Source organism: Genypterus blacodes, unplaced genomic scaffold, assembly GCF_046128005.1.
Source record: "Genypterus blacodes isolate CSIRO-AG114 ecotype Tasmania unplaced genomic scaffold, CSIRO-AGI_Gbla_v1 ptg000013l_1, whole genome shotgun sequence".
Taxonomy (NCBI): domain Eukaryota; kingdom Metazoa; phylum Chordata; class Actinopteri; order Ophidiiformes; family Ophidiidae; genus Genypterus; species Genypterus blacodes.
Window position 1 is genome coordinate 159,715 of NW_027466827.1, and position 19,974 is coordinate 179,688.

A 19,974-nucleotide genomic window follows, 5' to 3' on the forward strand; every position below is an offset into this window, starting at 1 on the left:
ACCTGCCTGCCAAACTGCTAGCCGCTCCAAGTGTGTGTGTTGATAACACAGCAATCAGGCAGGCCGCTGCCCTGCAGGGCGTTAAATAGAGCCGCTCGCAACACGTCTGCTAAAAACTGCTCCCAGTGGGCTCCACTCAAAGCCCAGACACACACACACACACAAATCACAAACAGATACACCTTTGATCATACACATATACGCAGACACAGCACACACTGCACACACTGCAATCAGCCTTCACACATGTACTCTCACTCACACACACACACACACACACACACACACACACACACACACACACACAGGCTTCATTTTCCATCTCTGCATAGATCTATTCACCTAATCATTTTTTCATCGGGCAGTGTATTGATTTGATTCTGTTCTTCATTGTAATATTTTGAAGTTATTCTCGTGGATGTAAGTCTGAGTGTGTGTGTGTGTGTGTGTGTGTGTGTGTGTGTGTGTGTGTGTGTGTGTGTGTGTGTGTGTGTGTTGTGTCCTGTGTATCGTCCTCTTCTTTGTTACTCTGCTTTGTTCAGTCGCAGCTCTGATATCATCTCTGCCATTTGCTTATTGACGCACACTACACACTGCACTAGTTTAATAACACGCCAGCACATTTTCTACACACCGCCTGCCTGTTTTGCACTCTGAACAGCAGCTGCTTCCACTCCGCCACTCCATAAGTCATCATCAGCTGTCATCAGGCACACCGGATGCAATTTGGAGATGACAGCATTTAGAACCTTCAGTAAACTTGTTGCGAAAGCTGGATGCGATTAGTTTGGGGGCCGGAGCTGATTGATCATGACGGCGGAAGCCATTAACAGGCATCTAGCAGCTGTCTTCAGACACCATCAAGGTCTTGTTAGTGCTGTATTATTATATTGATTCTGACGGTGCCTGTGCTCTGGCTTATGGCAGACGGCAGGGATCGGCTCCTTTCAACAAGAGAGAGGGAAAGAGTGTGGTAGTCGGAGACATGTATGAAGGCTTGGCAGCTTTAATGCCGGAGCGGTTGTGCCGATGAGCAATGCAGCGATGTCATGAGGTGCTTTGGGGATGTGAAACCAGGCAATAAAAGGAAAATAGGCGGGTGCAAGTCCTGCAGGCTGTCGAAGTGAAGGCCGTCTCAGGTCTCAGGTGCCAGGAAGATGAGGGAGCGAGGTAACCTGGCAACGCTCTGACGTATTGACGTGCAGCTGAATCCCAGAGAGTGGAGTTAAGAATGATACCGAGGTGTTTGACTTGGACGGAGGGGGACGCCATGAATGCAGGGACGGACAGAGGGACGGTGTGGTGTGTTATCAAAGAAGCAGTGTGTGCAGGGGTTTGCAAGAGACAAATGAAAGAGTTCTGTGAAAGAGACGGAAGCTGTCGGAGTTTGTTGAGCATCAAAGGCAGAGGCGGCCTAAAGGTCAGAGAAGAGAGTTGTATGTAGGCTGAAAGGTCACTGGCCCCTCCCTCATTGTCACTGCTGAGGAGCCCTTGAACGCTAGAGCCGAGTGCCTTCTGGTTTGTTCTGCATCAGGTCACGGAAGAGAGTTTTGTCCATCCGAGATGTGGGAACGTTTGTGTTGTGAGGAGGTGAGATCCAGTGTCCAGTGGAAGTAGTCATGTGACCTTTGACCCAGTGCGGGTGCCTGCTAGAGTCCACTGACAGCTCCCACATTACAAACACACTCAGAGAGCCAAAACAAGAAGGTACACAGCAGGAGGACACACAGAGTCCAGGTGGTTTCTTTTAGAGTTATTACATAAATAGTCGAAGTGCATAACTCAAACACACACACACACACACACACACACACACACACACACACACACACACACACTTTGATTCAGGGTTATACATAGCTGGAGTTGTGTGTGTGTGTGTGTGTTTGTGCGAAAGCCGTCTCCAAAGCGACCAAGTTCTCTCTGCCCACTCTCTGACGCAAACAAAAGCATCTGTGCAGAGGGGGAGTCAACATTCAATCCAAACACCAAACCATATCAGAGTCTGATTGCTTTGGTGCAGAGTGGGCGGCGCGTTTCATTAACACACAGCGGTATTAATAGGCCCGCAGTGTGTGTGTGTGTGTGTGTAGTTGTGCTTTTCCTCTCCCTTCTCAGCTGTTGCTTGTATGAAACGTGCTGCTGATGTTTAACTACTTAAGTGGATGTGGAGCTGTATGTTATTGTTGTTGTCATTTCAGTTGAATGGAGCTCTTCTGTCCCTCTTCTCTCTGTCTCTGTCAGATTGAAGACATCGTCACTCTCATCCAGGATGAGACGGAGGGTGTCCCCATCAGGACCGTCAAGAGCTTCATGACCAAAATCCCCAGCGTTGTCACGGGTAAGACAGAAAGACAGACAAGGAGGACAGAGATGCTTTCACTTAACACATGCCGTGAAAGTGTGTTACTGATCTGCTGGAAGGATGCGATGTTCAAATTCGTCGGAACAAAACGTGACGTCACAAATCCGACCTTTATTTGTGAACTTGTAGCTTTTTGATTTTGTTTCATCGCAGCAATCGTTTATATTTCAGTCCCATCCCAAAAAAAATGTGATCATTGGACGCAGATGTGTCTCCACCTACCACGGGTGGTTAATGTGGACATCCAAGACGACACTTTGGGTCCCTTCACTGATTTGGACACATCAAGACTGAGGCTGTTGTCAGTGGAGACGTCGGTGTCTCTATCTTTGCTGTGATGGATCGCAGAATTACCACATAGATGATGGGAGAGGAGGCAGACAACATATGATTTAGGCATCTGGAGAAGAAAATGTGTGTGTGTGTGTGTGTGTGTGGAAACTGAATGAGTAATGCTGTCCTCCTGATGTGGAAGTGTCCTTATGCAAAGCAATCAGCCCCCAGCTGTTTCTGCAGAGCTGCTCCGGAGCCCAGACAGCAGCTCCCTCACACTGTTCATGTGAAGCACAAATATCTTCCCTAAATGACTAAAACCTAAATTTAGAACGATCCCAACGTATCAGCCAGGTTTCTGTTGTCTGGCTGCTTCATTTGCAATCTAAATGACTTCAGCCGGCTCGTACGGCAACGGGAGCTAATAACACAGATGAGAAGCCGCGATTATTATCCTCCCTCCTCTCACTCGCGCCCTTATGGAAAATGCATCAACCCCAAAACGCCATAAGCAGAACGTATCAATAGAGACAATTACTCCAGCAGCCTCAGATGTTTGCAGCTGAGCGCCCAGGGGCCAAAGAACTAATGAATGATGGAGAATTCAACCCTGCCAGGACTCAGGCGAAGAGGCGGAGGGAGAACCAGGCTCCACTTTCCTCCACCGCAAGACAAAATGACAAAAGCTTATTACATTCTTTGTTGTTTTGGTCTGACCAGATCAATGAACAGTTGAGTTTTGCTTATTAGAAGACAGCGGGTAAGCAAACGCAACTGATAACACAGAGGGACGAAAGAGAGATTGAAGTAGAAGTGTGTCTTGTTTCATTGTCATCAACATTCACGCATTATAATCATAATCTGACGGAGGTTCTCTTCTCTGTGTCCAATCTCACGCAGGCGCTGATATCGTGCAGTGGCTGATGAAGAACCTGTCCATCGAGGATCCAGGTCTGTTCTGCAGTTCTCTTATTTTTCAGTGTAACATCAGATATTCTTCCTGTTCCGTTTTTACATGGAAATGGTAATCAGCTCAGTGATTTATGTGCTACCCAGCAATTTGTAAAGGAGGGACAACTTTATCATCTTCATCCATCCCCAAATGTCCTTCTGGGAATTCAGCTATTTGCACACACACTACATCATTTTGCTGCCTTATATGACTGTCTTTCTTTCTGATAACAGCAGTTTGACTCAGAGCTCATATTCAGTTAGGGAAGGCTTTTCCCTTTCAGTCAGTGAAGAGCACCCACAGGTGACACAGTGTGTGCTGCATGGAGACACTTCAAGATTTGTCAATGGGCTAAAAAAGCACATTCAGGCTGCGATCATCCAGTAAAATGAGACACAAATGAATCCTCTGCCTTATTGTTGAACCTCCTGTGTTGCTTCCGCAGCTGAGGCCATGCACATCGGGAGTCTCATCGCAGCTCAGGGATACTTCTTCCCCATCTCCGATCACGTCCTGTCCCTCAAGGACGACGGCGCTTTCTACCGCTTCCAGGTCAGCGCAGGACAGCGATGCATACAGCGGACGCACAATCGTGACAGTGTTATGTTTGTGATGTAAAATCCAGTCCACATAATCTGCTATTATTGCCAAGGAGGGAGGTTCCATTAGGTATTCATTCCTCTAATTACCATAAAGAAGTGACACCGGTGCTGAGTTAAGTGGCAAACCTCTGTGTTACATTCTGGGATTTGACAAGAATGTAATTTTAAATTGCTTCTCCATCATAGCGTGTGTGTGTGTGTGTGTGTGTGCGTGTGTGTGTGTGTGTGTGTGTGTGTGTGTGTGTGCGTGTGTGTGTGTGTGTGTGTGTGTGTGTGTGTGTGTGTGTGTGTGTGTGTGTGTGTGTATGTGTGTGTGTGTGTGTGTGACAACAGGTTCTGTCCATTGTGTCTGCCTACAGCTTCAGATCCTGTCACCCTATTAAAAATGAATAGAGATGTGTTAAAATATTCATCGAGCCAGGACAGCGACAGAGAGAGAGAGAGAGAGAGAGAGAGAGAGGTTCGGGCTGGGTTGAGTGGGCGTCGACCAAAAAAAGACCAGACAGGATAGCCGCAGTGTGCTGGAATCACACTCTGAACAAGTGGCGGGGGGCAATCAAGGCACCGATTAATTATGACGGCCTGTTCTATCCCGGGATTGTTAATTAAAAGAGGAAACAATGTCTTCTAATCCCTCCGCGGTTAGGGAAAAGGTGGCACAAAACGAGATTAGAATGTCTGTGTAGCGTCCGACAGCCCCCCCCCCCTCACACACACACACACCCTTTCCCTATTTGCGGTCTTGCCGGAGAAGCGGTATTAATTAAAGCAGACAACAGTGCTTTGACCTTCGCTCTCCTCCTTCAAAGTGAAGTGGAAGAGGAGCGACAGCTGAGGAGGAGACGCCTCGCCGAGACAATTAGAGGCCGTTCATTAACATTTCCTTTGAAGCGATTTGCTTTCAGCGGCATATAAACAGAAACACAGAGAGGGAGAATCTAAAGAATTAACAATCGGCGCTAGACTTGTAATATCTCACATATTACTCTCTTAACTGGAAAGCCCGTCGATGGTTTCTAAAGCGGCGATGTGTGACCGCGTGAGGTTTGTGTCACATCACTCGCCCAGCATCTGTTCTTTACTGGCTGGCTCCCATTGTTCGGTTTCCTGCTCCCATCATTTCTCTTTTTATTGTCGCAGCAGAACGACACAAACTTCTGCAACATGCCAGGATGCCTCTCAACGGCGACAATGTTCTTTCTTTTTATTGCCTGAACACATTCAACTCTGGAAATGATAAAATATTTGAATTGCTAACATGGTGAACAGATTTGGCCCTGTGGTAAATCAGTAGTTATGATCATCACCACTTCATGTCCATTGACCGCTTCTTGCTTTGTCCCTGCTCAGGCACCGTACTTCTGGCCCTCCAACTGCTGGGAACCTGAGAACACAGACTATGGTAAGACTCACCATTCCAAAGGGTAATGGCACCAAATTAGTATTCTCTTGCTGGTTATTCAGAAACTATTCCAGAATAATCCAGGTTATTCTTAGATATGCAGTTTTCCAACCTGTTCTGGAGTTTAAAGTGTTGCGTCAAAACATAAATACACCGCCGACGTCTCTCACCCGACACGCCGGAAGTCAAGCATTCAATAGGATTTGTCAGGCATCGCTTTTACTTCCTGCCCCTTCGGCGTGTCACACATGAAGCTGACGGGGAATCAGAAATCGAGTTTGACTTAAAAGCTCTGCTGCTCCCCCGCACGCTTCCCCTCGTAATCCCAAAGCCGCAGATATGACGGGATGGACGGATGAATGGAGGGAAAGATTTGTATGGCTGCTCTGATAATGTTTCCTCTCTCTCTCTCTCTCTCTTTCTCCCTCTCTTTTTCTCTCTGTCAGCCATCTACCTGTGCAAGCGGACCATGCAGAATAAGACCCGCCTGGAGCTGGCAGATTATGAGGCGGTGGGTGCTGCAGTCTTTCCCCTAACCTATTACTCCTCAGTATTGATCTCTGTGTCAAGCTCGGGGCTGACAAACGACCTTCTAAAGGTCACAGTTGTCTGCATGTGTCTGCCAGGAGACGAGAGTGAAATTGCTACTACACGAGGGCTTAACGTTTCATTTAGTGTGTTTTTTTGTTTTGTTTCTTTGTGGCTGCGTCGATCGGCGTGTCACCGCTCGTCTCGCTTGTCTCTTCACAGGAGAACCTCGCCAGGCTGCAGAGAGCCTTTGCCAGGAAGTGGGAGTTTATCTACATGCAGGCGGAGGCCCAGGTCAAGTAAGTGAGCGTTGTTACCATGGCAACCGCATAAACCTGCAACGCTACACACCGACGGCGACCAACCATAGAGACAAACTATATAATTGGAGCTCTTTTGTCATCAACAGGGACGCTGAGTCAATTTACCCTCTAGTGAAGAAATGTAAAGGAAGCAAAGATGGAAAGAAATATGAGTTATTACTTCATGATCCTCATTGCTTTAGATGTATAGGGTGATGGAATGAGGTTAACTCATCAACTTGCAGAATGATGTATAAGCTGTAGGGACGGAAAAATGTAATGTCCCCACTTGAGGACGCAGGGTCTCAGGGGGTTAAATGTCGACGCCAAGGACGCTAGTCATATTTCTGACACTGACTGATCTCATCTGCAGGATCGACAGGAAAAAGGATAAAACGGAGAGGAAGATCCTGGACAGCCAGGAGAGGGCCTTCTGGGACGTCCACAGACCCGTGGTACCTTCTGTAGAAAAAGCTTGCTGTAGAAAAAGACAGAAATGCAGGAACTGTACAGAGTTATATGGTTGGTGTTGACTGTCCTTTTTATTCCATGTGTTCTCAGCCTGGATGTGTTAACACCACAGAGATGGACATCCGGAAGTGCAGACGCATGAAGAACCCACATAGAGTTAAGAAGGTATGATCTTCTAAGGTCCTCACTCTTATTTACTGGGGACACATTGTTGTTTTTATGGGACCAGGACTCACCCTTAGGGACAAGGTGAGACATGAGGAGGTATCTCAGAGTGGAAGTGTTGCTCCTCAGCTTCCAAAGGAGTCTCTAATCTCGTCCTGGCCTCTCTTGGGGGCATTCAACTGGGAGAAGAGCTAAAATACACTTTAGGGATTAGATGTTTGACTAGTCTCACGATCTCTAAGATTAGAGCTGGCAGAGACTTCAAATCATGGGTGCCAAATGTGTACAAAAACATCACACACAACACGGTGAGGAGCATCAAAACATCTCCGAGCAGGATAGAGTAACTGACAGATTTCAAACAAGTTTCTCTCCCTAGCAGCTGTTTTCCTTCTCCTCACTTTTCTCTCTCCTCATCTCATTCACTTCTCTCTCTCTCTCTCTCGTCCTCCTCGGTCGCCCCAGTCAGTGTATGGTTTAGCGGAGGAGGCGTCGCAGTGCCACAGCCCCGTACACACGCCCTTGCACCAAACCAGGAAAGGCACCAAGGAGGACGTGGAGAAGGAGGCAAGAAGAACAACACAAACACAAACAGATCAGATGCATACTTTGAGTGATTTCAGTGATGCCGATGCAAATGTGAGACGCTGGTGAAACTGCACGAGGCCCAATTGCGGAGAAGATTGGCAGCCTTTTCTTTGCCGCGGGGTCAGATTGGCCAGGGAGTCTGCTGGATGTTCTCTCTTTCACAAAGGGAGATTGATTTAATGAGAAAACGCTGCTCCTCCAGTGCAAACACAGAAGGGTTCAGCATTTCTGGCAATAAAAGATGGAACAAAAAGTAATCATTTATATTCTGTAGCAAAAAAACAAGAATCCGAATCAGGACAGGAGCAGATGTGTGATCTGTGTGTTTTCCAAAACCTGCTTTATAAACACAGGCTGACTTCTCTTTCTCCTCTTTCAGATCGTATTCCTGAACACTCAGCTGGACCGTCACTGTATGAAGATGTCCAAGGTGGCCGACAGGTAAAAAAAAGGAAAATGTGGTCACAAAGACGCCGTACGTCCATCCCTCCATCCCTCCATCCCTCCATCCTTCCAATAACTCCATCCCTCCATCCCTCCACCCAGTAGATATGTTCTGTAATTGGACATAATCGCAGCACAAAAGGATCCATGTGTAATCATCTTACTGTGACGCTCATATATTCTCTCAAATGTCACAATCCTGTTACCGCCATGATGATGTTTGGTGCAATTACTTTTTGCCACCGCTCTTGCTCACCGTCCCTCTTCCTCTCTCGCTGATGAATCAGTCCGAACAATCAGTACTTCCCACCGGAGCGGAAAATTGTGATTACCACCGGCTGCCTCGCTCCAGCGCCTCCGTGACCCTTGACCTCCTCTGACTTCACACCCTGCTGAGTCTAAGCGGTTGCTCACTGAGCATAAAGTACAGGGGCATTAGTCTAAGCAGCGCAGTGAAACGACACACGCGTCACGCTGCATCGATCAACCGACGCAGTTAGAAGGAATCATACATTTACTGTGATTACCAATCGATAATACAGAACAAAGAAGTCAAAGAAAATCTGTACGCACAAACGCTGCTCAGCTCAAACACGTCGACCGTCAGAGGAGCCTCAGATGACCGTCAAGAGAAGATTCTTCATGATTGCATCCTCGTCGCCCGTATTTGAGTTTGTTAATCCTCTATTTACACCGGTCACCATGGAGATGACCATGTGTTCTTCAAGAGATGCTCGAGTGAAGAAGTGATAAAAAAACAGGAACATTAAATTGTAAAAACATCTAGCGTTTAGATGTAGATCACAAAAATATCAAGATCAACACTCACAACACACACACTATCAGTTCTATAAGGGGATGGAGAATCTACCCTCGTTGTCTTGGCTGCTTTCTTGTGGTCGCTGTCCAAGGTGCTGATTCGCTCCCGGCCGCTTGTTTGTTCTCCAACGCTTTTCCCTTTTTGTTATCATTTGGATTTGCTTCATCTCCCCGGCGTGAGCATTAACAGGAATTACAATTTCAAAGTAATAATTGTTTTCTCTGCCTTATTGATTTTGTTTTGTCCCAGTCTGTCCCTCAGTGTCTCGGCTGTCTTAAACATCAGCACCAAACAAAATCAGCTCAGAATTCTTAATAGTTACTTAAAGCATTGTCGCCCCGAATAGAATCCCTGCACTTCCCCACAAGCTGTTTAATGTTGTCGTTAAGCAGTAACATGTTGTAGTAGTAGTATGGTTTACTGAGCGCGTGTGTGTGTGTGTGTGTGTGTGTGTGTGTCAGTCTGATCAGCTACACAGAGCAGTACATGGAGTACGACCCGTTTGTGACCCTGCAGGAGCCGTCCAACCCGTGGACCAGCGATGACGCCTCCTTCTGGGACTTGGAGGGGAGGTAAGGAGGGAAATGACACTTTATTATTTTGACACGTGTTCACGATAAAAACAGAAGCTTTTATTATCCGGAGATGTGAAGCTCCAGATAAGCTGAGGAGTCTAACAGACACACTGACTGAATGGGAGCAGACGGATGAGCATTGTGTTTTTGTTGCTGGATAATTCAGATGAATGAAATGTTCCCTGCAGAGATTAAAATGATTGGACGTCAGATTAATGTCGCTTTCATTTCCAGACACCAATATCCCAGCGTCCCTTTGATTCCTCTCCTGGGCCCGTCAACTTTTTCTTTGAAAGTCTCCTCCTCTCGTCCTCTGCGTTCATCTGTCGCACGCTCTTCCTGCTTTCTCGCCGTCGTCTTCCCCTCCTCCCATTTTAATCCCGTCAGATGTCTTTCTAACCTCCGCCTCCCTTCCGCGGCAGCTTCAGCGTGGATGTTTACTCTCTCCGCCCTTCCTCTTCTGTCGCCAGCAAGGAGCCCAGTCAGCAGCGGGTGAAGAAGTGGGGCTTCTCCCTGGAGGAGGCGCTGAAAGACCCGGCGGGACAAGAGCTCTTCCTCAAGTTCCTGGAGTCGGAGTTCAGCTCAGAGAACCTGAGGTGAGGGTGATGAAGGTTCCAAACAAACCACACAAAACACGCTGTCACCTATTCACACACACACACACACACACACACACACACACACACACACACACACACACACACACACACACACACACACTGTAGAGATGGAAATACTGTACATGTGCAGTCATAACGAGTTGCCTCTCATTCATACAAATAAACACTTTCAGGATTTAATTATAGTCAAGGAAAACACGTTAACAAGAGAGTTTTTGCTGGATATTCTTTAACACATCAGTCTGTGTAACATTATTACTGTATTGGACCATTTTCAACCCTGTTATTGTGAAAGAAATGCAGCTCTCCCAAAGCTTTCACTGCTCTGCAAACAGCTACACCAGCTCATTTATCTCAGGTGTCTTCAAACTGCTTTAACCTGCCTGGAACGCAGCGCTGTGAGAGAATCACGCTGAGCCCCATTGTTCCAATTATTGCCTCTCACCCTCCAGCCCTGATGGCTGTCTGATGGGCCCTGATGAGTCGGTCACATGCTTCTGTCTCTAACCGGGCCCTTTAAAAGCCTCTGAGCATTAAAGACAGACCTGCAAACATGATCGTCAATACCACTAAAGAAGAGGCAGGCGTCGCTTTGGCTCAGTGGTCTGCACCGACTGGAGCCGCTGTGTGTGTGTGTGTGTGTGTGTGTGTGTGTGTGTGTGTGTGTGTGTGTGTGTGTGTGTGTGTGTGTGTGTGTGTGTGTGTGTGTGTGTGTAGCTTTGCTGTGTCCTGCTGCCACATTCCTGCTGTCTGGAAAATGTTTGTAAAATAGTCCTGATGTTATATTTGTTATTGACGGGATGGACCTTTTTGTCTCCAGCTGTGTGAGAATACAACACACACGTCTATTTTGTTGACCTTAGAGGAGACACACAGACACACACACACACATACACGCTGATGGACAACATGAAGAATTATTAACCACTGAACTGTGTCATTTCATTCCCTCTGTAACCCTCGTCTATTTAATAGCTGGAAATTAAGCACTGTTGTGTCTCTCTCTCTCTCACACACACACACACACACACACACACACACACACACACACACACACACACACACACACACACACACACACACACAGTCCAATAGCTCTTACCAGGCAAACAAAACCCATAATACCCAATGTGGCTAATCGCCCATGTCCCTTAAAACACCCTGCAGCTTTTTGACTGGTTTGTGTGTGTGTGTGTGTGTGTGTGTGTGTGGGGGGGGGGGTCTCAGATAGTTCTAAATTGATTCACAGTAGAAATGTATTGAATTCATCCCTCGGTTAGACACAGATTTATACATCATGTTTTTCCCTTAATGCATCAAAACAGGCAGCCGAGAGATGGCACACACACACACACACACACACACACACACACACACACACACAAGCATGCGGACAATATGGGACGGAGCATTGCAGCCCTATCACTCACCTCACACTCTCCAGACCACTATCTCTCTTTTTCTCTTTTTCCCGACCTTTAATTGCTTTTGCTTTTATGAGAGGACAGAGCTAGAAAACGAGAGAGAGAGCGAGAGAGACAGAGCGTAGAGAGAGACACACACACACACAGACAGACATAGAAGGAGAGGACGAGATAGAGAAACAAACCCCAGAGGCGTTTCATCTCTATATTGCCCAAACAGTCCACAGATCAATATAGATAGAAACCAATATCACAGGCCGCTGCTTCATGCCAGCTGTGGCTCTCTGCTGCCTCTGCTGGTCACTGCTGCACCTGACTCACTCTCCAGCCACCATCAACAGCCACACATCCACTTAGTCCCTTTCAAAGTGACCTATTCAAACAGCAAAACACTCCAGGATGAAAGTGACAGCGGTGCACTTTGCTATGTGCTTTCAAACCTTTGTGTCTCCTGTGTGGTTCTGCAGGTTCTGGCTGGCGGTGCAGCACCTGAAGAAGATGCCCCTGCAGGAGGTCCCCCAGAGGGCGCAGGAGATCTGGGCCGAGTTCCTGGCCGAGGGCGCGCCCAGCTCCATCAACCTGGACTCCCACAGCTACGAGCGCACCAGCCAGAACCTGAAAGACCCCGGACGGTACAGCTACGAGGACGCGCAGGTACGAAGGCTGGAGACGTTCCTGCTGCATGAACCACGCTGGAGAGGGAACTCCTATAATTAAGCCTTTCATTCCTCCACATTCGTTCTATTATTCAGGTCTCGAAGGCGGCGCAGTAATAATGAAACTGAGGTTAATCAAACTCCATGGAGCCCCAGGAGGACTCCAGGGAGCCACCAGACGTCTGGTTTAAAGTTTAAACGCTGTAATGAAACGCAAAAGTCACTCAGCTTCATCTTAAAGCTAAATGAACTTCCACAGAAGACACCATATCTATTCTATTCTATTCTATTCTATTCTGTTCTACGTATCTACTGCAGCCCTGTGTACAAACATTCACGTCCTCTAATCAGGTGAAGGTGTTTGTCTTGTTCAGCTCAAACACATTACTGGCAGCAGAATAACAAACATGTCTCCCCGCTGCGCCTTCATCCAGGCTGGTTATTACTTCCCTTTTTTAACTCCTCACAAACTCCACCTGTGTCACCTAAGGGGGGTTCTTATTACAGAGATTTCTGGCGAGCGTCTGGCTGAGAGGCGTTCATCTCGTCTCCTCTGCTGTTAGAGGCTTAACGGGGCGGGAGGAGTGGAATGAGGGGACGGGTCCCTCGGCGGCCATCTCGCTCAGTTCGAGTTTGCAGGGTTCACACACACACACACCATCAGTGCAGACACAAACACAGCAGAGAATGACACTTATAACCTCTCTCTCTCTCTCTCTCTCTCTCTCTTTCTGTGTGTGTGTGTTTTGAATTGTTATTCAGTACCACATCTACAAGCTGATGAAGAGTGACAGCTACACACGATTCCTGCGCTCCAACGTCTATCAGGACTTGATGACGGCAAGGAAGAAAGTATGTGTGTGTGTGTGTGTGTGTGTGTGTGTGTGTGTGTGTGTGTGTGTGTGTGTGTGTGTGTGTGTGTGCGCAAATTACATTCACATTGTACAAAAATAACCAATATAAGTGTTAATGGCAAAAAAACGGTATTGATATAGAAAGAAATGCGATAGTGTCCTGCAGCTCCTTAGTGTGTGTGTGTGTGTGTGTGTTTCTTCTCCTCCTCCAGCCTGAAGCGGAGCAGGGGCGACGCACCTCCCTGGAGAAGTTCACTCGCAGCGTGGTGAGTGTCTCACCGCCTCCCAATGTGAACTCACAAACAACAGCAACGTGATGAATGTTACACTCACCACACTCCATTTGTAAACTTACAGTGTTTACAGTTTGTTGCTTTGCTCTGACTTTGTGGCCTGTGTGAGTGAGCACACAGCTAAACAGGACTTCCTGCAGGTTACAGGCCCTTTCTCCTCCCTTTGCTTCCAACGTGTTCCAATCTGTTCCATTCCAGGGCAAATCGCTGACGGGGAAAAGACTGACGGGCCTCATGCAGTCGTCCTGACGAGGCCTGGATGAAGGACCAGGAGGACCCGTATGCAGAAGACCTGCTCGCCCTTGTAGAGTGTTTTGAAAAGGACCGCTGAGTGTTTTCGGGCTGCGGGGGACTTCAACTGCTGGACCGCAAAACCATTCCACCCAGCACTGCCCACCTTTTAAAAACTCACCTCAGAACATTTCAAGAGGACTTGACGGCATGCAATAAGTCACCCGGACCTGACACCAGGACTATGCTGTCACACAGACACTCTTCTAAGGGGGTTTCTACTGGTTTGAGTCATAACGCCTGTGCTGAGCGGATCAGCAGGCTTTGTTTCTCTCTCTTATCTATCTACACTCATGTTAATATGACGGCTGAACAGGCTGTGGCTTGGCTTTCGGTGATGTAAGCAACGGAACGCTCGAATGACTTAAACGTCTTATTTCACGCCAGTAGGATGACATAGGGGGAAGCAGGATGGAGGAGCAGCGTCACCATCATCATCTCAGACTGCCCAGCTACTGTGTGACCTATGATTTCAAATTTGTTAATATAATGTTGAGCTTTATTCTATCTTCTAAACATTCCACTACAAGCGAGCCCCTCCCCCCTTCTTTACACACAGAGGTTTTGAGGGCTGAGCTCCAACCTTTGTTCACCATCTGTAAAGAAGATCATTAAAATAAAGAGGAATGCACAAAGAGGTGAATGTAGCCCGTTATTTAATCTGAGACGGTTGATTTCATGAGTTTACAGTCTTGCATCATGTCAGGTACATCAGAGTAAGAAGGATGGCTTCCATACTTCAGCGCTAATTCCTAATGTACTGCTTCACTTTGAGTTACAGGTCCGTCTTTGCACTTTCTGGTCACACACTGCCCTCTAGTGGAATTTAAATGCAAATACAAGTGATGAATGTGTGTCATTGTCACCTCCTGTGAGTTCAGCAGCTCTCTAGCAGTACAGACAAGGACACACATACAATGATACATATATAACCTTTATGCGTATGTACACACAGTGCGCTGTGTGTTGAGGATTATTGCACTCTTTAATGATGTTGGGGCTCTTGTGTGCTATGCAGTGGTTGCTGGGGGAACAGTCAGGCTGCTGTCAGTCCCTTTCCTGTCACGTCTGGCCATTCTCCTCTTTGTAATTTTCATGATGCGGAACCGCGGCGTCCGAAGGGGTAGAGGCCCCAACATCAGCGGTGGGATCCCACAAAGCCTGCGTCTACGCTGAAGTGGACAGGTGTCAACGCCGTCCAATGGGTCCATCAAACATGCGGCACACATGGCGAGTGTCTCGTCCAGCTCGGTGTGTTTCATGTTGTCCGTCCAGTGGTTTGTTGGCTCCCAGGGAGAGGAACAAACCTCCTCTTCGTAAATTCTCTTGTCAAACATGTCTGATGTGTTCAGGTATTGCGTAAAGTGTGAGGCTCACTCATGGCTGCGTGTAGTAAAGTATCATAGCTGTCTGACGTCACCTTTTGTCATTGGTGGTGTACTTAATAAGAAAACACAAACTTACAAAGTCAAACATTTGATCACATAACTGTTGCTTCCAATGTTGCTCACAGCGTCAGACTCTACAGCTACTTAAATTAAACAAGTGACTTCATCAAACTAACAAAGTGATCTAATCAAAACTTACAGTGATGTCATCAAACTAACAGATTTAACAACAGCTATGTCATCCAAACGACTACAGGGTGTGAAAATGCTTCAATTAGAATTTGGTTTCAAGGTTTAGAATGTGTTTGAAATTTATTATTTTCAACGTAAACCGCTATCTGGTTGAATAATTGGCTTTTCTTGGACCAGCCTCTGTGTCCATCTTATAAAAAGAAAACACCCACTGCCTGAAGTGTGGCTCCTCCTTCTGAAAAGTGCAAAGGTCCATTGAGGCTGTAGGCGGGTGTGTCAGGTGTGTGAAGGTTTGAGGGACATGAAAAAAGAGGCAAGGCACCCACAGAGGGAAGAAGAGCAAACAGAAAAGAAGATCACACAAATACTTCAATGAGGATTTGCTGTGCATTTGTAATGAAAGATGAACTGAACAAAGCACTATTATTTTGACACCACTTATGGAAAAGGTGCTTATGTGGTTTGATTCTTAGTGAGAGTTTTTAGATTTTGGCCAACTTGAGAAAACTTTAAAAGCCCATATCTTGGAGGAAGGAGCTAGAGAGCAAACATTCCAGACACAGTATCTAGGCTGCACGAGGATCAATTGGTCCAAATTTGGGGCTTTGGAGTTTTGTTCTGTTCAGGGGGAGTCAGCGTTTGTCTATCAAAGGTTGAGGACCTGTCAGCAGAAAGACTCTGCCTGATATTCCAGTTATTGCTGATTATTACTGATGCAGCGGTAAACAGGCTAAGCGCCGACTCAGTTAACATGGTCCAGAGTACGCAGCAGCTCCTCTCCCTGCAGGAGGCACTGCCGGCTCTGCAGGGGGGCACAGATCAGCACTGTGCTGCTTTAGAGCTTAGCTGAAACATGTAAAGCGTTGTCAGGACGATGGGTTACTTCACCTGTGAGCAGAAGTATGGTCCAATGGGAGACTGCAGGCGGTGTCTCTGACTCGGAGACCTTCAACTTCTCCTGCTCTTGTTGGTCGTTGATCAATGCTCCCTGGGGGAAACATCAAACACAGAGGCTCAAACCCTGCATGTGTAGATGGAAAACCTGATGTGTAAACAATGTCTGGCTGTTGATGACTCACCTGTCCAAGAAGAGTTTTCTTTGGCCCTGTAGGTTCTGAGCTGCCAAGGTCCTGAGTGACGCTTCTTTGTTTACCTGCGACACCCTGCATCACTAACCTGTATCGCTCTTTCTTCCGTCTTTGCAATCGGTCTCTGCGTTTTCCTCGCTAAACCATTGCCGTATTAATACTCAAAGTCACACACAACCAAGAGAAAAATGCTCTTTAATACTGTAATACTGTAGGCACAGGTGTTAACACTAACATCCAAACTTCACACTCATATTCGTATCTTGAACAAACTATTAATATTTATTAAAACAGATCTCAACTGTGATGTAGTGACAACAGTGAAATACAACCAGGGAGATTGGACGGTCAAATCTGAGGCGTTTTCCTGAGGTGTGTTTGAGGGGAGATTTTATCAACCAAGTTTTGGTGTTACAGCTACCAGCCTGGTGAAAACTGTTCAACTGTGAAATGGAGTTACATGTTAACATTTGAGTTGCTGTCAGAACAACATGGACACTGTTCCCCTCTCATCTCCACTTTGCTGGAGCTTTTGTTAAGTAAAGTAAGAGGTCACATGATTGCTCTCTTCGTTGAGTAATGAATAAAGCCATCGTGTTACAGTTTAGGGATTAATAAGTAATTAGCAATGGATGATTCCTTTTGTCTGGTGGTTTAGGCGGCTGTTGCTGCAGGACAGGAGAGAGGCTGAACTCCTTTAATCTCCAGAGCTTTGTTGAAGTGCACCTCCATGACCTTGGAGGCCTTTGTGATCTTCAGGTTTCTCATGCAGCCTTTGAAGGAGGTGCTGGTGGAGAGAGCTGCCTGCCGAACTCCACCTGAGAGACAAAGAGAGAGAGTGACTGTATCAGAAGGGTGTGTGTGTGTGTGTGTTGATCTTTCTCTCATTCAACTACGGATTTCTCTACTAGGTTGTCTGTTATTGTTGCGACTGTACCAGGATATCCTCCGACGTAGATGGGGTCGTTGGTGTCGCAGGCGTTGGATCGCACGTTGGGACTCTCCGCCTGGCTCCTCTGGTCGTCCACCACTAGCTCCACCCGGTGGCGGAGCTTGTGAGCGACGACGGTGTGCCACTGGCCGTCGCAGAAGCCGTCGCCCTCAGGTTGGTGCTCGGCCGTGATGCGTCCGGCTCCGTTGTCCATGTGGAACAGCAGCTGGGGCGGGGAGAAGGTGAAAGGATGAGAGCCATCAGTTTGTGCTCTGGCTGGAACATATATTACCTTTTAAAATAACTTAATGGGGTAAAACAGAAGTTGTTCTGTACCTTGCCTTGGACGATCTCGAGTCCCAGTCCATCATTAGCTTGGTTGCTAACGGCCAAAAGCACAGCATTGGTTCTGCTGGTTCTGAACTCAAATGCAATGGACATATCCAGGCCCACTCTGTAAGAAGCAACTGGAGAGAGACGGGGAAACATGTTCTGTCAGACATTATTTGCGTGTGTGTGTGTGCGTTGTATTAACCCTTTAAACATCAGGTTCCTGGATGTTTCTGCATTTACCCCCTGCTTGTGTACAATCATCACATCACAATCAAACATAAGCTGCGGCATAACGTCTCATCAGCACCTGCTTTCAGGAAACCCGTGCCATCAAAATAGGTGCCCGTCTCCGTGGCGACAAAGCATCTTCCCACCATGTGGCTGGAGGAGGGCGTGGCCATGTCCAGCTGAAAGTCCTCGATGACATTCTCAGAGCGACCTGAGCAAAGAAGGGGGGGAGGGGCATAAATGTGACGCAACAAAGCGGGACGCATTCACGGCCCGAGACACTGACGCCTGCACACATGTAGCACAATGTAAACGTGTCACCTGTGGCGCCGCCCGCCGCGCCGCTCACAGCGCCGCCCACCATCTTAAAGTTACGGATGCATCCATTGATACTGTAGAGGATCTAGAGGCAGAAAGAGCAGTTTGAGTCACTCAATCAAGGGGAATAACTTTAGAATACACAACAATTTCATCTCCACGCAGATCCAGAAACTTTGACACTGAAAAACAATGAAGACTTATAGTTTGTGAAGCAGGTGACAAGTCTGAACTGAAATTAAAGTATGTAAATGTATGTGTGTATGTGTGTGTGTGTGTGTGTGTGTGTGTGTGTGTGTGTGTGTGCGCGCGTGTGTGTGTATTTACCGGTCCTATCCTCTTGCTGGTATAGTTTTGCGGTAATCCACCAACATACAGCCTTCCCACCACGTCCAACAAATCAGCCTGCAGCCCAAAAAAATGTACATGATTATTTGAACATTATTGTGTAAAAATGTAATAAACTGTGTCAGAAACTTGTCTCTGTTGCCACACTGCTTGGTTGACGGTTCAAGTACCTTCTTCGGGCTGGTCAGCTGTTTACTGTATCGTCCATCAACTATCAGCAGACCTCTCTGCTTGACACGAACCATACGGATCTGAGAGGAAATACAAAAGGTCAGAGGTTAGAGAGGCGAGTGAGGTGAGAGAGAGAATCCATAGTTGGTCTCATTTAATATTTATATTACACATAGACAGGAATGAAGAGGATCAACAACAAAGATGAAAAGTGAAAATAGAATCCACATCTTTATAATTTATTTAAAGAACATGAACCCACAGTGTTCATGTTCATGAGTGAGTGAGTCCATGGAGAGGAGCACAAGCCTGAGCGAATAGACGGAGAGGTGTGCTACCTTGTGCCAGTTCCCATCATTGATGGAGAAGGGGACGCAGCCGGACGTGTTCCCATGACCAAGATCATAACCCAGGCACACCTGGCCGTCCTTAATCTACGGGGCAGAGAGAGCGAGAGCGAGAGAGAGAGAGAGAGAGAGACATAGCCATACGGAAGAGACGGAGATGAGAGAGAAGGTTCGTATTCACAACAAGTTCCTTTAGTTTTCAATCTTTTCAGAGTTTCTATCAATGGCAGGAGGTGAAAGGAGTCAAATGTTTTACGTTAAGAGTTAAAGTAGATGGATACCTGTATGGTAACAAAGTCAGCGTGGTTGATTCTTGCCATGTAGAGAACGAGACCAGACTCCTCCTTGGTTCTCAGCTCAAACTCCAATATCAACCTGAGACACACACACACATACAAACACACACAAACCGTAAGTAAATTATTTAGACTTTTCTGCCATTGATAGATGAGCAAGTAGTCTCTACGCTTTGCAGATTATTTGTCTGAACTGTGATAAAAATTCCACTAAAACGATAATAATAATAATAATAATAATAATAATAAATGAACACCATGTCTCTGGAATATGAGGCGAGTCAGCCAGATGAGGAAAGGTTTGCGTCAGTGGCTTCTTCCAATTATAACGTTTACATGGCTGAATAAATTGCAGCATCTGTCTGAGTACGGTAAGCAAACTTCAATCTAATTATGGTGTAAACATAACTTTTAATAACAGTTATTGCCTTAATCTGAGTCCAATAAAAGTGCAGGTAAACATCCTGAGTCCATCCTCTTGTGTATTCGTGTAGAACTGATCCTTTATTTATGATTCTACTCTTCATCTCAACGTCAGTTTGTGGAGCAGAAAGGTTCTTTTGAGGACTGGAGAAGTCAACAAGGTGTTGACTAATTCAACACTTTTTATTTATAGAAGATGTTTTGCCCAGCTTTTGACATGACATGCCTCTGCACCTGAGTGTGTGTGTGTGTGTGTGTTCTTTGTTGGAATTCCAATCCTTTCTAA

At 46.7% G+C, this 19,974-nt stretch overlaps 2 protein-coding genes across 3 annotated transcripts in view; one reads left to right on the forward strand and one right to left on the reverse strand.

Moving 5' to 3' along the window:
• The window catches only part of LOC143013779 (regulator of G-protein signaling 6-like), a 40,375-nt gene extending 26,792 nt beyond the window's left edge, over nt 1–13,583 (forward strand). For both annotated transcript variants that reach the window (XM_076167459.1, XM_076167466.1), the window contains 16 exons: nt 2,245–2,341; nt 3,539–3,589; nt 4,036–4,142; nt 5,543–5,594; nt 6,041–6,105; nt 6,345–6,421; nt 6,798–6,879; nt 6,986–7,060; nt 7,526–7,627; nt 8,028–8,089; nt 9,374–9,484; nt 9,958–10,083; nt 11,999–12,185; nt 12,950–13,039; nt 13,254–13,307; nt 13,533–13,583. In XM_076167459.1, coding sequence (XP_076023574.1) covers nt 2,245–2,341; nt 3,539–3,589; nt 4,036–4,142; nt 5,543–5,594; nt 6,041–6,105; nt 6,345–6,421; nt 6,798–6,879; nt 6,986–7,060; nt 7,526–7,627; nt 8,028–8,089; nt 9,374–9,484; nt 9,958–10,083; nt 11,999–12,185; nt 12,950–13,039; nt 13,254–13,307; nt 13,533–13,583 — 1,389 coding nt within the window. The remainder of the gene's footprint in view (nt 1–2,244; nt 2,342–3,538; nt 3,590–4,035; nt 4,143–5,542; nt 5,595–6,040; nt 6,106–6,344; nt 6,422–6,797; nt 6,880–6,985; nt 7,061–7,525; nt 7,628–8,027; nt 8,090–9,373; nt 9,485–9,957; nt 10,084–11,998; nt 12,186–12,949; nt 13,040–13,253; nt 13,308–13,532) is intronic.
• A 2,888-nt stretch (nt 13,584–16,471) lies between these two features.
• lama2 (laminin, alpha 2) overlaps nt 16,472–19,974 on the reverse strand; it is a 116,838-nt gene continuing 113,335 nt past the window's right edge. The window contains exons 66-74 of the mRNA XM_076167803.1: nt 19,251–19,344; nt 18,961–19,056; nt 18,622–18,702; nt 18,431–18,508; nt 18,107–18,188; nt 17,865–17,996; nt 17,561–17,691; nt 17,231–17,450; nt 16,472–17,111 (exon numbers count right to left, since the gene is read on the reverse strand). Of these exons, the coding sequence (XP_076023918.1) occupies nt 16,948–17,111; nt 17,231–17,450; nt 17,561–17,691; nt 17,865–17,996; nt 18,107–18,188; nt 18,431–18,508; nt 18,622–18,702; nt 18,961–19,056; nt 19,251–19,344 (1,078 nt within the window). The 3' untranslated portion in view covers nt 16,472–16,947. The remainder of the gene's footprint in view (nt 17,112–17,230; nt 17,451–17,560; nt 17,692–17,864; nt 17,997–18,106; nt 18,189–18,430; nt 18,509–18,621; nt 18,703–18,960; nt 19,057–19,250; nt 19,345–19,974) is intronic.